The sequence below is a fragment of the Canis lupus genome, chromosome 11 (genome assembly GCF_003254725.2).
Source record: "Canis lupus dingo isolate Sandy chromosome 11, ASM325472v2, whole genome shotgun sequence".
Classification (NCBI taxonomy): domain Eukaryota; kingdom Metazoa; phylum Chordata; class Mammalia; order Carnivora; family Canidae; genus Canis; species Canis lupus.
In genome coordinates this window covers 19,153,117-19,174,029 of record NC_064253.1, presented here as the reverse complement: position 1 = coordinate 19,174,029, position 20,913 = coordinate 19,153,117, and the positions used below count along the sequence as shown (strand labels likewise).

General features: G+C 36.0%; 1 protein-coding gene across 9 annotated transcripts in view; it reads left to right on the top strand.

Annotated features, from left to right (window-relative positions):
- Positions 1 to 20,913, top strand: part of RAPGEF6 (Rap guanine nucleotide exchange factor 6) — a 190,780-nt gene that overhangs the window by 116,797 nt on the left and 53,070 nt on the right. For all 9 annotated transcript variants that reach the window (XM_025432804.3, XM_035696864.2, XM_025432808.3 and 6 more), the window contains 4 exons: positions 3,279 to 3,386; positions 5,619 to 5,822; positions 8,674 to 8,782; positions 17,229 to 17,469. In XM_025432804.3, the coding sequence (XP_025288589.1) occupies positions 3,279 to 3,386; positions 5,619 to 5,822; positions 8,674 to 8,782; positions 17,229 to 17,469 (662 nt within the window). The remainder of the gene's footprint in view (positions 1 to 3,278; positions 3,387 to 5,618; positions 5,823 to 8,673; positions 8,783 to 17,228; positions 17,470 to 20,913) is intronic.

Here is a 20,913-nt window from a genome sequence, read left to right as displayed (position 1 = left end):
GGTTTTTTTTAAGATTTTATTTATTTATTCATGAGAAACACAGAAAGAGAGGCAGAGACATAGGCAGAGGGAGAAGCAGGCTCCATGCAGGGAGCCCGACGCAGGACTCAATCCCGGGACCATGGGATCATGCCCTGAGCCAAAGGCAGATGCTCAACCGCTGAGCCACCCGATGCCCCTATTTAGTAATTTAGAAAGAATATTCACCAAGTAAATTATTTTCAGGGGAGCTTACATTATTTGTAAGCCCCGAAATAGAAATATGTTGATTTTTGAGTTAAAGACTTTATAATCATTTTTAAACAATTAGTCTTTTTGACCTTTAAAATAGGTCTCTTTTGTGACTTATTTTAAATCTGTATTTGAAAATTTTTTTGCATTAAACATTGTTTGCTATTTTAAATTATCTTACCTTATTTTATGGTATTTGTACATTCAGTGAAAAGACTAGCAGTACCTCAGCAAATTTGTAGGAAGTTCGTTATTTTATTTATTTATTTATTTTTTTTTACTTTCTTTTTTTTTTTTTAATTTATTTTTTATTGGTGTTCAATTTACTAACATACAGAATAACCCCCAGTGCCCGTCACCCATTCACTCCCACCCCCCGCCCTCCTCCCCTTCCACCACCCCTAGTTCGTTTCCCAGAGTTAGCAGTCTTTACGTTCTGTCTCCCTTTCTGATATTTCCCACACATTTCTTCCCCCTTCCCTTATATTCCCTTTCACTATTATTTATATTCCCCAAATGAATGAGAACATATAATGTTTGTCCTTCTCCGACTGGCTTACTTCACTCAGCCTAATACCCTCCAGGGAAGTTAGTTATTTTAAGAAAAATAAAAGTAGGGTCATAATTGCTTGATATATCTTTCTGAGTTGTGTTTTAAAAAAAATAAATTAGATGTACCTGGACTGTGGAATTCCATTGTTTAGGAAACTCATGTGTTTCAAACTACAGGATTGCCTCCCCACCTCTTTTGGAATTATGTGTAGTTGCTGAGAAGATAAAAGCATGTTGAGATAAAGGCATGCTGAAGAATGAGCAGAAATAGAGTGAGGGACAACTCGATATACACATGCAAAAGAATGAAATTGGACCCTTACTTTACCCTATGTACAAAATTAACTCAAAGTGAGTCAGAGACCCTAAATACGGGAGCTGACACTATAAAACTCTTAAAAGAAGAGATTAGTAGTTATGACATTATTAAACTTATGAATGAAACTTACTAAACAGATGAATACAGATGCATTGTTTAAATCTTTTACAATGACAACTTTTTTTTTTAATAAAACCTTTTATTTATTTATTTATTTATTTTTTAAGTTTATTTATGATAGTCACACAGAGAGAGAGAGGCAGAGACACAGGCAGAGGGAGAAGCAGGCTCCATGCACTGGGAGCCCGACATGGGATTCAATCCCGGGTCTCCAGGATCATGCCCTGGGCCAAAGGTAGGCACCAAACTGCTGCACCACCCAGGGATCATCCCCCTTTTCTTTTAAAACTTAAAAAAAAACATGACCTTAGATTTGGCAGTAGTTTCTTAGATACGATATTCAAAGCACTAAAGCAGATAAATTGAACTTCATCAAAATTAGAGCCTTAAATTGAAAGAAAAGACAACATGTGGAATGGGAAAATATATTTGCAAATCTTATATCTGATAAAAGTCTCTTATCTTGAATGTATAGAGAACCCTTACAGTTCAACAACAAAAAGACAACACAACTTAAAAATGGACAAAAGGCTTGAATAGACATTTTTCCAAAAAGGATATCTAAATTGCTAGCAAACACATGAAAAGGATGTTCAGCACTATTACTCATAGGGAAATGCAAATCAAAACCACCGTGAGATTCTACTTCACAGCCACTAGGATGAGGTGTATGGCTTTTAAAAAAGAAAGGAGGGGGATCCCTGGGTGGCTCAGTGGTCTAATGCCTGCCTTCGGCTCAGGGCGTGATCTTGGAGACCCGGGATCCAGTCCCATGTTGGGCTCCTTGCATGGAGCCTGCTTCTGCCTCTGCCTGTGTCTCTACCTCTGTGTGTGTGTCTCTTATGAATAAATAAATAAATCTTAAAAAAAAAAAAAGGAAAGGAAATAACAAGCATCACCATGGATATGGATGTGGAGAAAACGGAATTCCCATACATTATGGGTAGTAATGTAAAATGTTACAACTGCTCTGGAAAACAGTCGGCATTTCTTCAAAAAGTAAAACTTAAAATTACCAGATAACCCAGCAGTTCTCCTCCCTTGGTATTTATCTGTAAGAACTGAAAACAGGTATGCAAACAAAAACTTGCATAAGATGTTCATAGCACTGTTGACAATAACCAAAAGGTAGAGACAACCCAAATGTCCATCAACTGCTGGATGGATAAACAAAATGTGGTATAGCCATATAATGAAACAATATTCAGCCATAAAAGGGAAGGTAGTACATGCTACTGCATGGATGAACCTTGAAAACATCATGCTAAGTGAAAGAAACTAGACATGAAATTTTATTGTATGAAATATCTGGAGTAGGCAAAATACACAGAGAGGGAAAAGCATATTAGTGGCTGCTTGGAGAGAGGGCAGAAAGTGAGGAGACTATATAATGGGAATGAGGTTTTCTTTTGGGGTGATAAAAATGCTCTGGAAGTAGGTAGTGGTAATAGTTGCTATCATTTTGAATGTGTTAAATGCCACTGAACTGTACACCTTAAAGTGGTTTAAATGGTGGCTTTTGTGTGTATCCTACCACAGTTTAAAAAATATATAACTTCCATTGTTAGGTACATGATTCAGTTCAGCTTCCATTAATTTTTCTGTTAATCAGTGGCTCGAAGTAAGCAAATCACTTTACAACTTTGAAAAGTCACAGTATTTATAATGAAGTAAGTTCAGATTTGACTGTTAGAATTTTGGTTCAGCATGTTTTTGGCTGTATAAACATTTTTGGTATGGTTGCCTATCCTTAAAAACTTATGTTTTAGGATTTATCTGAGGTATACATCCTATATACTGAACAGCTTTGCATACAGGCTTGTATATTTTCGCTGTGGGTATAGACTTGGCACTCTTTATTGATTGTGTACCCAAGAAAGCAAAAGCTCAGACTAAGCCATGCCTTTCTGTTTGAATGAACCTTTTGCACACAGGACAGAGGGTAAAGGGATTAGTCCTAAAGCTCAGTTACTCTTTGGTTTTGGACATGCTTTTTGAATATACTTCTGCGGAAAGAATGCCTCTCATAACTGGTGCCTCTTTCATGTTTCCACAGGTAACAAGGATTGTGTTATTATGGGTAAATAATCATTTTAATGATTTTGAAGGTGATCCTGCTATGACTCGATTTCTGGAGGAATTTGAAAAAAATCTGGAAGATACGGTAAGACTCAAAAGAATTTATCTTCACGGATTAGGGATTTTCCTCATCCCCAAATAACAGCAACTCAGAACAACTTTCATCTTCTCCTGTGCTATGAGAACTTCCAAATTTATATTCTAGATTCTGTTCATTCTCTGCCACTAACCCAAACAAAAACAGGTTTCCTCCTGATTCTCCTACTTTGATTTGGAGACTAATGAGAATGCTCTCTCCAGTCACTTAGGCTTACGAAGTCTGGTGTATATGTGGGTCCCCTCTCTTCCTTGAATTCCCTGGCCAAGATGTCCATTCATTGCTGAGGTCACCTGGGTCACTAATTGTGACAGTACACATATTTCCTGTAGTTCCTCTCTTGCCATTCCTTTTTCACTCCCCAGACAGGGCCTCATATCATATGCCTCATCTATTGTAATAGCTCGCTAATTTTAGTTCTAATATTTCTTCCAGTCCATTTTTGTGTGGCCAGAGATTGTTTTTAAACTATAAATGAGATGAATATTTCTCTGTCAGTAAATTGAAGTATTTCCTACCAAAGTAATTCCTCTGTATTCAGGTCCCTCACCTATATTTTCAGTCTTTTTTTCTGTGCACCCTTAATTTTAGCCAACCAGATTATTTTATATTCTTAACTGGTTGTCAAGCTTGAATTTTTTTCTTCTAGTCTGCTATTGAACTCTGTGCTCACATTAGACTGAGTCTCCCTTCTGCATGTGATTTCATTTGTTCTAAGTATACAACACCTAAGATAATCCCCTCAAGATCTTGTTAACTTTCACAGTAGCTATTTATAATTCCATTTACTCTCTCTGTCAGATGCTTTCAACTGCAACTGGATTATGTGCTCTAAGCAACTTGAAATTTTAGGAAGTAAATTAATTATGCAGCTCAGGAGTTAGTTTGCCTAAATTAACATTCAAACTGTACCACTTGTTAGACATGTAAACTTGGACAAGTTGCCCAGCCTTTTATGCAATTTATAGGTAGTAGTCATCCTTAGTTTCTGGGGATTCTTATGAGGATTATAATGAGCTAATGAATGCAACAATCTGGAAGGACAAAAAAAAAAACTCTTACATAGCAAATGCCCAAGAACCATTGCTGTTACTCGGGTTGTAAGTGGATTGAGTTGAACAAAGAGACAAATAGGTAGATTTCTGTCCATTCCCTTACCTCTTAGTTCCTGTAGACTTCTCAGCACACTTCAGCTCTATGAAAAATAGGAATAATGAACAGAGACTCGGGAACTTGATTAAGTGGCCATAGAAGCTTACCACCATCATTTGGGTAATGGAAAGTAGAAATTGCCTTACAATCATAGGATTTCTTTCTTTTTTTTTTTTTTTTCTGTAATCATCCAGTCATCAGGTAAAATTTACTCAGTTCTACTCTGTATTCCCAGAGTATCACATAGGATCAGAACAGGTGTAAGGCTTGGCCTCTGTCCTGAAGAAACTTTAGCTACTTTTTATGGACGAGAGATTTACACATACTATGCTATTTGAGAATAGTTGGATATTGAATTGGTATTAAAATCTGAAAGTGGGGATCCCTGGGTGGCGCAGCGGTTTAGCACCTGCCTTTGGCCCAGGGCGCGATCCTGGAGACCCGGGATCGAATCCCACGTCGGACTCCCAGCATGGAGCCTGCTTCTCCCTCTGTCTATGTCTCTGCCTCTCTCTCTCTCTCTCTCTCTCTCTCTGACTATCATAAATAAATAAATTTTAAAAAATCTGAAAGTGAGAGTATTACTAAGTTTAAGAAAGATCTAATAAATACAGGAATAATATACTCAGAAGAGGTAGGAACTTGAATGTGTCTTTGAATATCAGACAGTTTTCGGAAAAGTGGTTCAGATTCTTTAAGGTTTTAAATGAAGGTGTAGAAAGATTCTGGATTTATGTACCAGCCAGGAGATAAGTAAGATAGTAGTGGAGTATGTATTAGGAGGGTTCAGGCCATGAGAAGTAAGGTTTTGTCTTCCTTCTCTAAATGAGACTACATTTTGAAATCTTTTCTAATCTGTGCTTATCTAGCAATTTTTAAAAATCGTAAGATCATGACAGTGCTCCGGGGTTGAAGCTTTCCCTCCTTCAGTTTTATTTACCCTGGCTTATGTGTTCTTTACTTTGTATTTCAAGGTAACTGTAATTGTAATAAGTAGGTGATTCCCTAAAAGCCCATAGGAATAGATGCATAAATTTATATACAGTATACCCTTTTTCACTTTTTTAGAAAATGAATGGTCATCTCCGGTTATTGAATATTGCCTGTGCTGCAAAGGCCAAGTGGAGACAGGTGGTGCTGCAAAAGGCTTCCCGGGAGTCCCCTCTGCATTTCAGCCTTAATGGAGGGAGTGAGAAGGGCTTTGGTATTTTTGTTGAAGGAGTAGAACCTAGTAGCAAAGCTGCTGATGCTGGACTGAAACGTGGTGATCAGGTAAGTAAATTACCAACTATGTGAATTAAAGCCTTCTTTCAAGTGAGCATCTACTGCTTTTTTTCTCATGTGATACTTCTTCAAGTAAGCATGATCGGTTTAAGGAAATTTAATTTAAAAAAATTAAAAAAAAAAAAAAAGGAAATTTAATTAAAAATTAAAATGAGGGGTGCCTCGGTGGCTCAGTCAGTTAAGCTTCTGCCTTTTGGTTAGTTCATGATCTCAGGGTCCTGGAATTGAGCCCCATGTCAGGTTCCCTTGCTCAGCAGGGAGCCATCTTCTTCCTCTGCTCCCTACTTGTGCTCGCTTTCTCTTTCTCAAATAAATAAAATCTTTATAAATGAATGAATGAATGAATGAATAAAAATTAAAATGTAAGTGGCCAAAGATTGCCATAAATTATGGTGTCAGCTTAAATAGTGTTCATATGGTAACAAAACTATATCCATAAGTAGAGGAAGCCAGGTGAGGGACTAGGAAAAAGGAGACCCTGGGAGGAAGTTGGTGGGGATTTAGTCTCTCCATTAAGGCTTTGGGTTGCTGTAGAGCAATGAATGTGTTCCCAGATGTGATTCTTGACAACCTTAAAAAATGCAATGCCTAAGCCCACCTCAGTTTTATTAATCATACTAGTCACATTCTCCAGAGATCCCCTCCAGGAATCTGTATTTTTAACAGAACTCTCTAGGTGATTCTTAGGCACAGCAAAGAGTAGTTTTTCAAATTCAGGTGAATCACTTGAGAAGGTTATGTTTTCCCATTTTAAAATTCTGCTTGTTCATTTATATGCATTTAGAATGTAGCTGTGTTGTACTTTTAACTAAACCATGCTAATGAATTCATGTTATAAAAAGTGCTGCACTGCAGAGCCAGGAGTGATTTTCTCCCTTGGGAAACATTTGACATGTCTGGAGATATTTTTGATTCTCATGACCTGGGGGTTACTGCTAGCATCTAGAGGCCAGGGATATTTTGCTAATACGCAGCGTACATAAAACACACTGCAGCAGCACATCCCCCACAACAAAGAGTTATCCAGCTCAAATATCAAAGGGTTAAGAAAAAAACTCATTTAGAGTGAAAATTATCCCCTTCTTCCCCTAAGGAAACTTTTTAAAAATAGAGATTTCTAGGCCTAACCCCACTCTTGTCATTGAGAATATCTAGTAGCTAGAATTCTAGAGTCAGTGTTTTATTGTTCTAGTATTTTATTTTATTTTATTTTATTTTTAAAAAATTTTATTTACTTACTCATGATAGAGAGAGAGAGGCAGAGACACAGGCAGAGGGAGAAGCAGGCTTCATGCCAGGAGCCCAACTCAGGACTCGATTCTGGGACTCTAGGGTCGCGCCCTGGGCCAAAGGCAGGCACTAAACCACTGAGCCACCCAGGAATCCTCCGTAGTATTTTATTTTGGACACATTTAAACATATTCACAAAAGAACAGTGAAATCAGATAATTTCATTCTTTTTTTTTTTTAAATAATTTCATTCTTGAGAGAAAATTTATCAGCTTTTTACTTCTTCCCTCAGTCCTTCCAGTTATTGTTAAAATTATCTGAAGTTTTATGTCTAGCTATTGTCATTTTTAGCATTGTTTATCTTCTCTTTTAAGAATACTTTTGACATTTGTATCAACTTAGTTTCATAAGTTTATCACTAACAACCCTGTAGACATTTATACCTATCTTACTGATTTCATTGATCACCTCCATGTCATCTATATCTCCATTATTGTGATTCATTTCACAGATGTCTTCTAGTACTTGGTACCTTTTCTAGTACTTTACTAAAAAAGGGCAATAGGTACTATAGTTCTTTTTGTCCTTGCATGTCTGATAAGGCTTTTGTGGAGCTTAATATTCTTAGGTCAGTTATTTTTCCTTGAGAACTTTGATGTTACAGAAGAATGTCATATCATCCTAGTATGGTCCAAGAAAGGTCCAAACCAATGTTTATTTTTCTTTTCTAGCTAGCTGTCCCACTACCTGCCACTGCACAGTGAAGCTTATAGATTCTTTGTTTTCTGTCCTTGGAATTCAAAATTTTCATTGAGATATGTTAAGTGTCTTTATTATCTTTTCATGGTACTAGATGAGCCATTTTAGTATGTAGACTCAAGACTTTTTTTTTTCAACTCTGAATTTTACTTCCATGTTTTTTTCCCTTTTCATAATATTTTACTTCGTAATCTTTTATCCTGTTGGAATCATTGTGTCAATCCCTGACATCTGTCCTCTATGATCCTTTTTTTCTCATTATGTTTATTTCTTTATCCTTTTTTGTTAGAATTAGTAATTTTTAAGGGAACTTTTGTATGGTTTTGAGGTACAGCCAAGTTTGGGAACCCCTGCTGTGAAGGTTCAGCTGTGTCACCTGGAAGAACCCGTTAACAGTGGTGCTTGTTGCTTGAGTTGCTGGTTCATTCAGTACCAGGGAAATGATGTTAGAGGTATTCAGAGTATCACTTTTGAATGAGTTATCTCTCTTTTAAATGCAGTAAATTTGCATTTAGAAAATTTCAATAAAATTTACACATATATACATATGCACTAATTGTATGAGTTGATCTGACATGAAAATGTTTCCTGTGGTGGTTTGTTTTGTTTTGTTTTGTTTTAACAAATGCCTTTAATATGATCTCAGAGGGAATGAACTTTGAAAAAATAGATATTTGGCCAATACAATATAGAGAAAGTTGTGACCCCACTTCTCATAGAGATAACTGTTGTTCATACAAGGGTGCATTTTGTTTAGTTTTCTTCTTTTTTCCACCATGAAACTTAAGGTTGCAGAAGTAATTAATATTGTTTCTCTCTTAATTTATATTTTTCAAATACTTTTCTCAAGATAATGGAAGTAAATGGACAAAACTTTGAAAATATTACATTTGTGAAAGCCCTTGAAATTTTAAGGAATAATACTCATCTTGCACTTACTGTGAAGACCAACATTTTTGGTGAGTTTTGTTGTATAAATTGAAGCATTTTGTTTGTTTTTTGGTTTTGTTTGGTAATAAAAAAAAAAAAGAGAAAAGTCATTATAATGAGAAAAAAGTAGTAAAATGTAACATGTTTATGTCTAAGCTCTTTGAACATTTTTAGGATTCTTAGTGTTGAGATATGGTAGTATGTATTCTAGAATTTTCATTTTTATTTGTATTTTTTTGTATTTTAGAAATAAGATTTAAAATAGGTGTACGAGTCTATTAGTCATGTATGAAATGTCTACTGAGGAGATATTACATACTATACTTTGCTAGGCAGCACCAAACGACACTTAGAAGGATCTGAAAGAAGCATAAAAGTCAGTCAGCCTCTTAATTCCCCTTGCTAATGTACAAATCAAAGTACTGCTAAAGTTAGAATTGCTTTTCTGAAATAATAATATGAATGCCAGATTAGCTGGTTCATGAAAATAAATTGAGTAAAACAATCAGTGAATTCCAAATTTGTAATAACAGTGTAATCTTTCTGTGTAAAAATGCTGGTTACTGTGTTTGCAGTGTGTTTTCATCATGTTTCTGTTTGAATGAAACAAAGACTAAACTTGTAGTTGCATTTTTTTTTTCTTTTAGGGAAAACTTACTGTAACTTTGTTTCATTAGATACCAGAGAATATTCTCTGAAACTTGAGAAGGGCAATAATAAAAACAGTATAATAATTTGAAAATTATCAAAGAAAATTACCAAAGAAAGCATTTTTTTGTGAATAAGGGCAAGAAATTCCTCTAGGTCATTTGGGTTGCAATTTGAAAACTAGGAGTTGAATTTAAAAGCTATGCCTATGGAAAAGGAAGTGTTTTTTATTTTTTTCACTTTGACTCCTTATGCTGCACTTAGTCATAGTGAAAAATGAAACATTTGGTATTTTTCCTCTTTTCACTTGTGTCCTTTCTACTGAATTAAGTCCTTTTAAATCTGATATGTAACTGTCTACTGGCAATTTTCTAATATTATATTTTTTAGTATAAAATAAGTTAGCCTTCACAGTTTCTGGATTTCCTGAGTTTGGACTAGTATCTAGAAACAAAACTTTCGAGTTAAATTAAAAAGATTCTGATTTTGAAAAATAAAACAGAGCTTGTTCTGTCACTTAGAGCAAATGATTTAGTCACTCCAAGCTTGACTTTCTCCAGCTGTATTTCATAAGATCCTTATAAGGATCTTCACTCTATCTATCTGTAACTTTTTACACCAGCACATAATAATTACTAGCTAGTATCAAATACTATTATGTCTAAAAATACAGAGATAGTAAATTTGGTGGATAGTAACATGGCCCCTGGAAGACAGAAAAAGATCTGAAGAATATAAAAGGCAGGGAAGCCTCAGAACTACTTGCCTGGTGAGAAATAATTGCCCAACAGAACTCTAGATTGGATGTGGCAGAGAGTAGGCATTATGTGGTACTGCACAAGGGGTCCCGTGTCCTCAATACCTCATTCCTTATCCTATGCAGAGTATGATCAGTAACTTTTACCCCAAATAAAACACCAAAGAGTATCTCAAAGGAATATTAGTAAAACATTTGTAGAAATGGAGCATTTTAGTCTGGATATTGTACTTGGAATAAAACCCCTAGTACCTCTGACATTACAGTGAAGAAAAGTTGCACAGTTAGGTCCTGTATAGAACTCACAGTCAGAATACCTACAGGTAGGAAAACTGACCAGAAGACAAATTTGTTTAGATGATACCAGAGCAAACTAGATTTGTTCATTTTGTGTTAATTAAAACTGATGGCCATGCATAGGAAACCAGGATCATTGAGGAGGCATGGTGGGGAACTCAATAAGTAAGCTTACAGATTCTGGAGAAAAATAGTTAATTTAAGGCAGAGAAGAAAAACATTTCCAGAACTGTGCTCAGATTTAAAAATTTACCTCTTAAAACCAGAACAGGGTTTTGAGGAAAAAGAAATAGTCACTGAGAAAGAAATAACTCCAAGTGACTTAAAATATGGTAGCAAAGACAAAAACATTGAGTAGAGGGAGTAGGTAGTATATTTCAGGAAATCTCCCAGAGTATAGAACAAAAGAAGGAAGGAGGGAGGGAGGGAGGGAGGGAAGGAAGGAAGGAAGGAAGGAAGGAAGGAAGGAAGGAAGGAAGGAAGGAAGGAAGAAAGGAAGGAAGGAAGGAAGGAAGGAAGGAAGGAGAAGGAAGGAAGGAAGGAAGGAAGGAGAAAGAAGGAAAGAGAGAGAGAGAGAGAGAGAGAGAGAAAGAAAGAAAAAGAAAGAAAGAAAGAAAGAAAAGAAAAGAAAAGAAAAGAAAAGGAAAGAAAGAGGGATCCCTGGGTGGCGCAGCAGTTTGGCGCCTGCCTTTGGCCCAGGGCGCGATCCTGGAGACCCGGGATCGAATCCCACATCGGGCTCCCGGTGCATGGAGCCTGCTTCTCCCTCTGCCTGTGTCTCTGCCTCTCTCTCTTTCTCTCTCTGTGACTATCATAAATAAATAAAAATTAAAAAAAAAAAAAAGAAAGAAAGAAAGAAGAGAAAAAAAAGAAAAGAAAAGAATTGAGCATTATTCCGGGAAATCCAAAAGAAAATATGAAGAATAAAGTATTCATGAAACAATAGCGGGGACCATCCCAAAGTGAAAGAAGAATGTGTGACTCTTCTAATTCAAAGGGCCACCTAAAATCTGAGCAAAATGAATTAAAGAAACTTGTTTTAGCATTCTCTTTCCAGTATTGAAAACAACCAGGAAAGTTAGCATAAATATAAAAAGTAGCTACAAAGAAATATAAAAATCCAAAAAGAGAGCTAAGAACTACCTGACACACCAGAAAGAAGTGTACTGGAGGCCTGGGACATTCACCAGTACAGAAAAGCACCTGAGACACAGCCTCTTTGGGCAGTAGACTCCCAGGAGAAGGCTAAAGAGTTGGAATCCTGCAGTTGTTAGGAGCATGAAGTCTGCATGTGTCATATCCCTTCCCCCTCTCTGGAAACTATACCCCAAAAAGATGTCTTTTTTTTTCCCTCATGGACATTTTCAGTCCATAGAATGTAGCTGAAAAAAGGAACTGCTGGGTAAAATCACAGGTTTCTAGTTTAGGGAGCCCACTAGGGCCGGAACACTCTACCATTGCAACCTTTACTGAGTACCTTGAATGGCTAACTCTGAAGTGGGTGTGGGCTCTACTCTAAGCAGCTCAGAAGGACCTCAATTTTTGGTCCTGGCTCTGGCCAGGCTCTGGCTCTTGTACCTTTTTTTAAAGGTACAAGGTACCTTTAAAAAAAGGTTTGTTTTTTAAAACATAAAAATTCTTTTTTGAGGATTCTACCAGTAACCTCTGACTTATAAAAATAGTTTTTCAAACACAAAGTCGAGCAAACAGTCAAGGATTGTGAGGCTCCCTTAAAAGTCAGTGTAATGCAACCAACAGAAACAGAACCAAGGGCGGTCCAGAATATCAAACATAGACTATGAGATAATTGTCTTATATCTGTGAAGATAAAAATCAAATAAAGAGTTCCATTCCCAAGTGAGATGGTGTGAATACATGCCACCCTTTATTTCCCACTAAGCTCAACTATAAAACCTGGCCAGAAGCATGATCCTCCCATTCAAGAACTTGGAAAATTCAAAGTCCCACTACGAGCAGTGAATGAATCTATGAAATTTTTATTCTCCTCCTCCCGCCGCCCCCCCCCCCACTCCAGTATCTCCTGAGCTGCACTCAAGGCTAGCTGAAACCTGGATATGTGCAGACAACAAGGATTCAGGAGAAACAAAAAGGATTCAGGAGAAAGCTTGAATGGGAAAGGGAATTCCACAGTTTTTTCCCCTCCTTTTCTCCGTTCTGTCAGGCATCAGCCTCCAAGTAATCCAGTAGCATTGACAACAGCCTGAAACACAAGGCTGCACAAGCCAGAACTCAGAGGAGAACCTTTTGGACCCTTTAGTGGAGCTGTGGCTTCAAGAAGCCAAGGGCACCTCCATTGTTTTCCCTGGCACACCAGTAGACCTCTGCTCAGGTCCCAGACTGAGGGGTGGCACAAAGGCAACAGATGGAGATAGTTCTCAAAGCTTTTGAAACTGAACATCAGAACCACAGCCCACAGAAGGCTAAACAAAAAGGGGGACATTTTCCATGGCTTATAAACAGAACTCAGAGCAATTGTAACTGTAACAAGGATCCTTTGTTATAAGTCTCTGTATTTATCTTGTTTCGGGCTTTGCTCAACTTTGGAACTTATGCATTGATGTCTCTTTGCTTGAAGAAATATTGTGGCCATTATGACTTGAGATACTGCCTTTGCTACTCTGTCTGACTCCTTTCCATGTGAGATCAGTGACTTAGATGTTAAAAGATCTGTGTCCCATACATCTCTTACATTCTGTTCTGTTCTTTCCATTTGTTCCTCTCCTTGTGCTTCAATTTGGGTATTTTCTAATGACCTGTTATTAGGTGTTTAAGCTGAGTTTTCCTGTTTTCTTCTGTATCCAGTCTGCTGTTGAACACATGCAGTGAGCTTACTGTTAGATAATTATTTTTCTAGTCCTAGAATTCCCCTTTGAGGGACACCTGGGTATCTCAGGGTGTGGTCCCAGAGTCCCAGGATCAAATCCCACATCAGACTGCCTTGAGGAGCCTGCTTTGCCCTCTGCCCTATGTCTCTGCCTCTCTCTGTCTCTCATGAATAAATAAATAAAATCTTTAAATAAAAAAAAGAATTCCCCCTTTGAATACCTTTTATAAATTCCAGTGGTCTTTTGCATCATGTTTTCACCCATTTTTCTCTCTTCCCCTGCATTTTCTTTAATATATTTATAATGGTTATTATAAAACTCTTGTGTGTTCATTACAAAGTTTGGATTATCTTTTCTTCTCTGTATTCCCCCCTCCTCCAGGTTATCTTATTTTGTGTGTCTTACAATGTTTTTTGGTATGTGGTACTTAGTATGTGAAGAAATCTTAGCAAATAGGGAAATTAATATTTTCTCATAGAAAGGGTTTGCCGTTTCCTCTGTTTAAACACATAAGGTAAGGAGAATTGGGCTGGGTGAGGCTGGGTTACAGAATTGCTTAGACTGTCTCCAGGTTTCAGACTGAGGGTGAGATTTGTCATGTACTTGATCCAGGGACCTTCTCTAATGGTACTTTGTCTCTGAGTGCAGAGAGATTGTGGGAAATTGTATTCTGCTTTCTCGGCCTTGTACTTGTGCCCTCACCCCCACTCTCTACCTAAGGCATGGCTTTTGGTTCAGAGTCTGGTAGCTTTTTGTCTTTTTGTTCAAGTTCAGCCCTTCACAGATTTTGAACTTAACTTTTGAGCAAAATGTAGCAGGTAAATATGTCACATATTTGTTGCACATCCTTCTCTCTTATGTAGCTTTGTCCCCTCAGTACTGTGAGACTGTACGAAATTTTCAGCCAGTCCCCAGCCTCCTGCATTGTGCTAAGAGTAGATAGGTCCCGTTGAAATACAGCACTACTTTGGGGCTTCTTTGTATTCCAGTTTTTTATGCCAGTTCTTGAAGCCATCAAAAATTCTTTTTCCTCTAGTAGAGTTCCTCTACCTGATTGCTATTTCATGTTTAGACTTTGTACTTAGAGAAGAAAAAGCAGGCAATCTTAGTTTACCATCTTCTTGCTCTAGAATTTTAGCTTGTCTGTCCTCTTAGCTTTCACAGCTTTCTAACGCCTTTGAAAATCTCCCCACTCAGATCATTTAATATTAGCATTTTAATGTTTTAATAAAACTAATACATGTGTAAGTTTTAGAAAATAAAACATTAAAGAAAGGTATAGTGGAACCACATTGTACATTATTCTGGATCTTTGCACAAGAGTTGATACAGATTTACTTGTGTAATTGTTGACTAGAAATCTATTGCAGTATTATTATCTATTGAGCTAATGTCATATTGATGGATATTTTAGGTTGTTTTCTAGTTTTTGCTATTTATATTTTTGAAATAAAAATCCTTTGTACTTCTATGCTTAAACAGATATACCGATAAGGTGGGTTAATCTCCATCTACCTCCACTTTTATTTATCATTGTGTAAGAATGCCTCTGCAGTAGATATAATCAACTTTTGGGTTATTGGATGTACATCATTTAATGATGAGGGAAATTGAGCACCTTTTTTACATGTTACCATTTCTTTTCCACAAGGTCATTTCATTTTCCATTTTTATACGGAGTTTCTTATTTTTTATTGTTTGTGTTATTTTAAAAAAGGACAGTATCTTTTAGTCTTAAAGGTTGCAAATATTTCCACAAGTTGTCTTTTGACTTTGCTTGCTTGTGGTGTGTTGTGTGTGTATGTGTATGTGTGTGTCAGAAAAGTCAGACCTCACCAGAGCATTTTTAGGCCCAATCTACCTGGTTTCCCAGTCATCTTAATTTTCTTGAAGTTTCCTTTTGCAACAGGGACTTGAAACTTGAGATTTCCTCTACCTAGAGTAATTCCTCCTTCCCCTCCCTTTGTCTAGTTAAAGTCTACTCACCTTACTGAACTCTTCTTACACAGTGACTTAATTAGGGAGGATTTTCCCTTTCCTGCTACATTCCTTTGGTTATATTCTTTCTGTACCATGCATGTATCTTAGACTTACTGTTCCATAATAGGGGAAATCTGCAGACATTTGGTAGAGTTCCTGGCATGTGTTTGTAGGTCAGTAAATATTTTTTGCATAAGTGCATATAGATTTTAGCTCTAAACAGCATCTTTACCTTTACCACTAGGCTTAAAATAAAGCAAAATTTTCCGAAGGAACTAAAAGGAATTTATTGCTTTTTAATCAAGCAAAATATCTTTAAAAGGTGACTCCTAAAGATTTCTGTTATTTTAAAGACAGAAAATGTGCTTTTCATAAACTTCCTATATGCTTTGATAATATATCATCCTGGTTGAAATTTTTAAGATGGTCCACTTGTACAACTGATTATCAAGCTGTTTTATGTTCCAGTACATTAATCTTTAAGTCTTTGTCTGTTGGAATCTGACTTGTAATTCATTTGATATCGAAGGAAACTTTTGATTTATCTCTGAAACAACAACAACAACAAAAAGATCACAGTTTTCTGTTTTCAGTGCACATTTATACAGTTTAAAGCTTTTCTTCTCTAAAGGTACCAAGTAGTACCATTAAAAGCTGTATCTTCTGAAGGCCTGCATATTCAACAATATATAGCTTCATTTTTCTTTTATTCAGACCTTCCCAGACACCATGAGTTTTTAGGTTACCTTCTACATTGGCATTTATCTTTTTAGGTTTTTCTTCCCCTTAGTAGTTGATTTGTCTTATTTAAGGATACATATTTGAAACAACCAAAAATAATTCTTTCATGACATTGGTTAGTGAAACATAGGTTATATAGGTTATCCTAACTGGAATAGGTGACTCTAATTCCTAATTATAGTTACTAGTCTTATACAGATTAGTCTTTTTTTCACCTGATTCCAAAGAAGTATAGCTCCCACTGACAAGGTGAAAAATCTGATCTAGGCAGAGATTGCAAGACAGGCACAACTTCCAGTGTGCTTTCACTTTCCTTAAGGATGAAATAACTCTTCAGACTTTGAGTTAACATGAAGTTACCTAACAATGATAGGTCATTTGCTTCAGACCCCTGTAGTGAATTTTTATTAGCTTCTTTACTCAGTGATAGAACTCTCATAAATGTGATCTCGAGGAAATTGTCATTTATTATGAAATTTAGTGCTGTTGATTTCTGGTAAAAACTGGTCCAGCAAAACTTTTTTTTTTTTAAATGGCTAAATTTTACAAAACTGAGCCTCACTACAGTATTTCTATCTCGTCTCAAATTATATATACTTTAAGGAATAACATGTAAATAATAAAATCTAAATACTTGTTTCTATAAAATTTCAGTTGACTAGCAATTATATTGCTTATTATTATTATGTAGCAGTTCTTGCTAAATAGGAAGCCCTGGGCTTTTCAAATATTCTGCCTGCCCACTTCCATGTTTGCCAGTGACCCTTTTATCACTTTTGGACAATATCAGAAGTATGGTCGTTTATACTGAAGCGAGGGACACCTGGCTGGCTCACTTGGTAGAACACACAACTCTAGATCTAAGGGTCATGAGTTCGAGCCCTAATTTGGGCAGGAAGCCTACTTTTTAAAAACAATTGGAATATGTTCTTATGGGTGCCTGGCAGGTTCATTTGGTGGAGCATATGACTCTTGATATTGGGGTCATGGGTGTGAACCCCAGGTTGGGTATCAAGATTACTTAAAAATCTTAAAAAACTGAAAAGTGGGATATGGCTAATGAACGATTAGTATAAATTTTCTAATGTTTAATGAATGAGACTAAAAGGCCACGTAATAGAAAGTGACTTTATCTTTCAAATTTGTTGTTCCTATGAAATCTTGCTAATGAAAAGAAATGACAAGTTTATTTATTTATTTCCACAGTGTTCAAAGAATTACTTAGTAGGACTGAACAAGAAAAATCTGGTGTTCCTCATATTCCTAAAATTGCTGAAAAAAAAAGTAATCGCCATTCAATCCAGGATGTACCGGGAGATATTGAACACACATCACAGGAGAAAGGAAATAAGAAAATAAAAGCAAACACTGTTTCAGGTGGAAGAAACAAAATTAGGAAAATTTTGGATAAAACACGGTTTAGTATCTTACCTCCAAAACTGTTTAGGTAGGTAATGCTAATCTCAGTGATGTAATAAACATTTTCCAACTGACTGTAAAATTTTATTTGGGGGATGGGAATTTGGGGTCAGCGTTGGTTTTTATAAAACTAACGCATCATAAAATCTGTAAGTAATCCACAAATAAGAAAATAAATTCCCAATATGTTTCCATTGTTTCTATGATATTACCACTGCTAGATTATATATTCTCCCAGTAGCTTTGTTTTGAATTTTAGGAATGACTACCCGTTTTAGTTTTTGAAATCTTGCGTATTTTTGGTCTAATTTCAGTCCTTTGATGTACAAATTGGGACATCTTAAAACTTAGGGATACCTTTGCTGATACTAGTTTTTTGTCCTTTAAATCATCTTTTTCTTATTGCACTATTTATTCCTTCCTGAATTCTAAGTGACCTTTTTAATCAAAATGTTTCTATTTCTAAATTGAGAGGTCATCAAAACTGAATAAAACCTTGAGATTTTAAATAGAAGTCTCTAAAATACTTAGGGAATCAGTGACACTTAGGAATTCAGTGACACTGAAGTGTCACTATTGGGAATGAGTCTAGCATATATATTATATCTATATATTTTATATTAGCTACTTAAAAGAATCACAAAAGTTCTAATCAAGTTCAGTACTTAGCACGTAGAAGGCACTTAGTATTTGTAGAATAATTTAAGACAGTGAATGAGAAAAAAAGAAAAGGAAAAGAAAGCATATTCAAGTACAACATACTTACAGAGAATATTTGACTCCTGGTAGTTCCCAGCACTATGCTCAGTGAGAATTAAAGAGCTTAAAAGAGGTAGTTCCTACCTCTCAGGAATTCATATCATGAACCCTTTATTCTCCACACAGTATACACTAGTCATAGTGTCCAACTATAGAACTGTAGAAAGAGCAAGTTTTTTATTCTCCAAGAGTTGATGATCTAAAAAGGGAGAGCAAACATTACAGGATGATAAATGTTTTGATACATACAAAGGCAAGAACAAGCTTGGTAGGTTAGGTAGAGTGTATTTGTGTGTGTGCATATAGTGATGAAGCAGGAGAGATAGATAAGTGGTACATTATGATGAACTTTGAATATTTTACTGAAGATATGGACTCCCATCATGTCATCGGAGGGAGCCATAGAGGCTCTGTTAGTTGTGTTTGGTGGTTTGGGGTTGACAGTGCAGGATGATGTAGTGTAGTAATAGCAATGACACTAATTAGGAGGCAACCTGGAAGTAGGTAGATATCAACTCCCAACTTTTCAGAGTTCAAGATCTCAAAGAGTGCCTGATCAGAAAATGCTCTTCTTCCTGAGTTCTTATTTCCAGTTGGAAACATATTTGTTTTTTATTTAATTTGGGGCTCACAGAGAATTGACACATCCTGAGCTCTGCTCTTAAATGTCATTCATTTCTACAGTCTGTTACTTATTGTTTCTTAGCGACTGCCCTCCTTGAGGCAAGTTTATAAAAATGATAACTTTAAAATAGCAAAGTTCTTTTAATATTGAGCATACTGTAGTATGATAGCAGGATAGCAAACCCTGGAAGAATAGTCTTATTCTTATGAATGAGAATTAAGTAAGGAGAATATAAGAGGGGCTAGCTCACAATATAAAGATAGAAGACTATTTTGGATGACCAGAAGCTTTATAAGGGCAATGAGCAAAAGGGAAAACAGAGGACCAGAAGGCAGAGAAGAGTTCACAAAGGGAGTTCTCAGGAGGTAATGCCTTGTGTGTGTGCATATAGTAATGAAGCAGGAGAGATAGTTAAGTGCTATCCATTGCTGGAAGAGATAGATAAGTGCTTTTCCATGGCTGGAAATCCTGGTGGATTTGGTGTGGAATACATACTGTCTTTCTTAACTGGTTTTTATTTGAACAGGGGCATAATTGTGACATGTTCTGTAGAATCAGAGAACAGTGGTTTAACTGACTTTTGCTTGTTTAGTGTCAGATTCCAGTCAGCTCTGTCTGAAGGTCAGGCAGCTCATCTCTACAGTATCTCCTTTAGGGCATGGGAATTGGTTTTACTGCTGGATTCTATCTTCAGTTGCAGTAGAAGTCATAGAAATTAATGTGGCCAGGAGCAGTCATTTGAGTATTTTAAGCATTATTTCTTTATATTGGTACCCCGCAGAATGAAAAATCTAGTAGAAATAGTTCACTCAGAAGGGAATTTTTTTTTTCCATTTAGTGATGTATTGAGTCTCTTGTGCCAATAGGCTATTGGCTATGAATGCAAACATTAATAAAATACTGCACTTCAGGAGTTAATATTAAACTATCTCTTCTAAACATGTTTCAGTGAAGTAAAATGCTAATAATTTCAGCCATATAAATCCCCACAAAATAGGTTATTTTAGTAGAAATCATAAAGGTTTTCTCCTGGAGCCTGTTTTACAGAGAAAACTAATTTGTCAGACTGGTTGCTTTGCAGTTTTGAGAATGAATGTATGTCCTATTTCTTGGCACTTGATCATTACAAATGAATTAGGGTAGCTTTTAATAGATACACACAAAAAAATCACTAAAACTTCAGTGGAAAATTAGGCAGAGGATGTGAATCACATATGCTGTATCAATAGTAATCAAGGATACACAATTTATTTTTAAAACATTTGTTTCTTCACAGATCGACAAGAGAATAGTCAGGGCCTGAATTGATAATATCAGACAAATAATAAGCTCAGACTGCTATGGAATTATGAAACCATGCAATCTTTCCATTAAGCATTTGGGCATTTTTTAATTGAGAGTTTTAAAAACATTCATGCCTTTGAGTCAGTAATTCCATTTCTAATAATTAGGTGAAGATCTATATACAGATGTTCTTGGTAGTATTATCTGTAATGAAACAAAACTGGAAATACCCTAGATGTCTAGCTACAAGGGATTGGTTAACTAGATTGTGCTATATATTGTAAAAATAACTGAAAGGAAAAATATTACATATTTTTATTATTTATCTATAGGGTGTGGTGTTACAATTTTCTCTTCTTGTTCACTGTATTTTTTAAATTTTCTACTATGAATATTTTTTAAGTGAGAAAAAACTTTAAATGAATTTAGTTCCACAATCCTGAGTATCTCCTATGTGTCAGGGTTCTTTGAAAGGAGGCCCTTGATCTCTGCCTTTTGCAGCGCTCAGTTCTCTTAAGAGTTGTCATAGAAATACTGGAAGAAAAAGTACCTACATCTGTACCTACATATGAAAGGAAGGAAGGAACAAATAGTTGAGATAAGAATAGATAATACCCAAAGTCCCTAACCATGACATAATTTTAAAATGAAAGAATTCTCCTAAAAATTGTAAGTGGAAAAAATTTACTCATTTTCAGGAACCTCTGTGAATGACCTAGCAATGGGTATTTATTGACTTGAGAATATTTCGAAATTTAGGAAAACCAATGTCCTATTTTTTTAAATCACTCAGCTTTTAGTTTT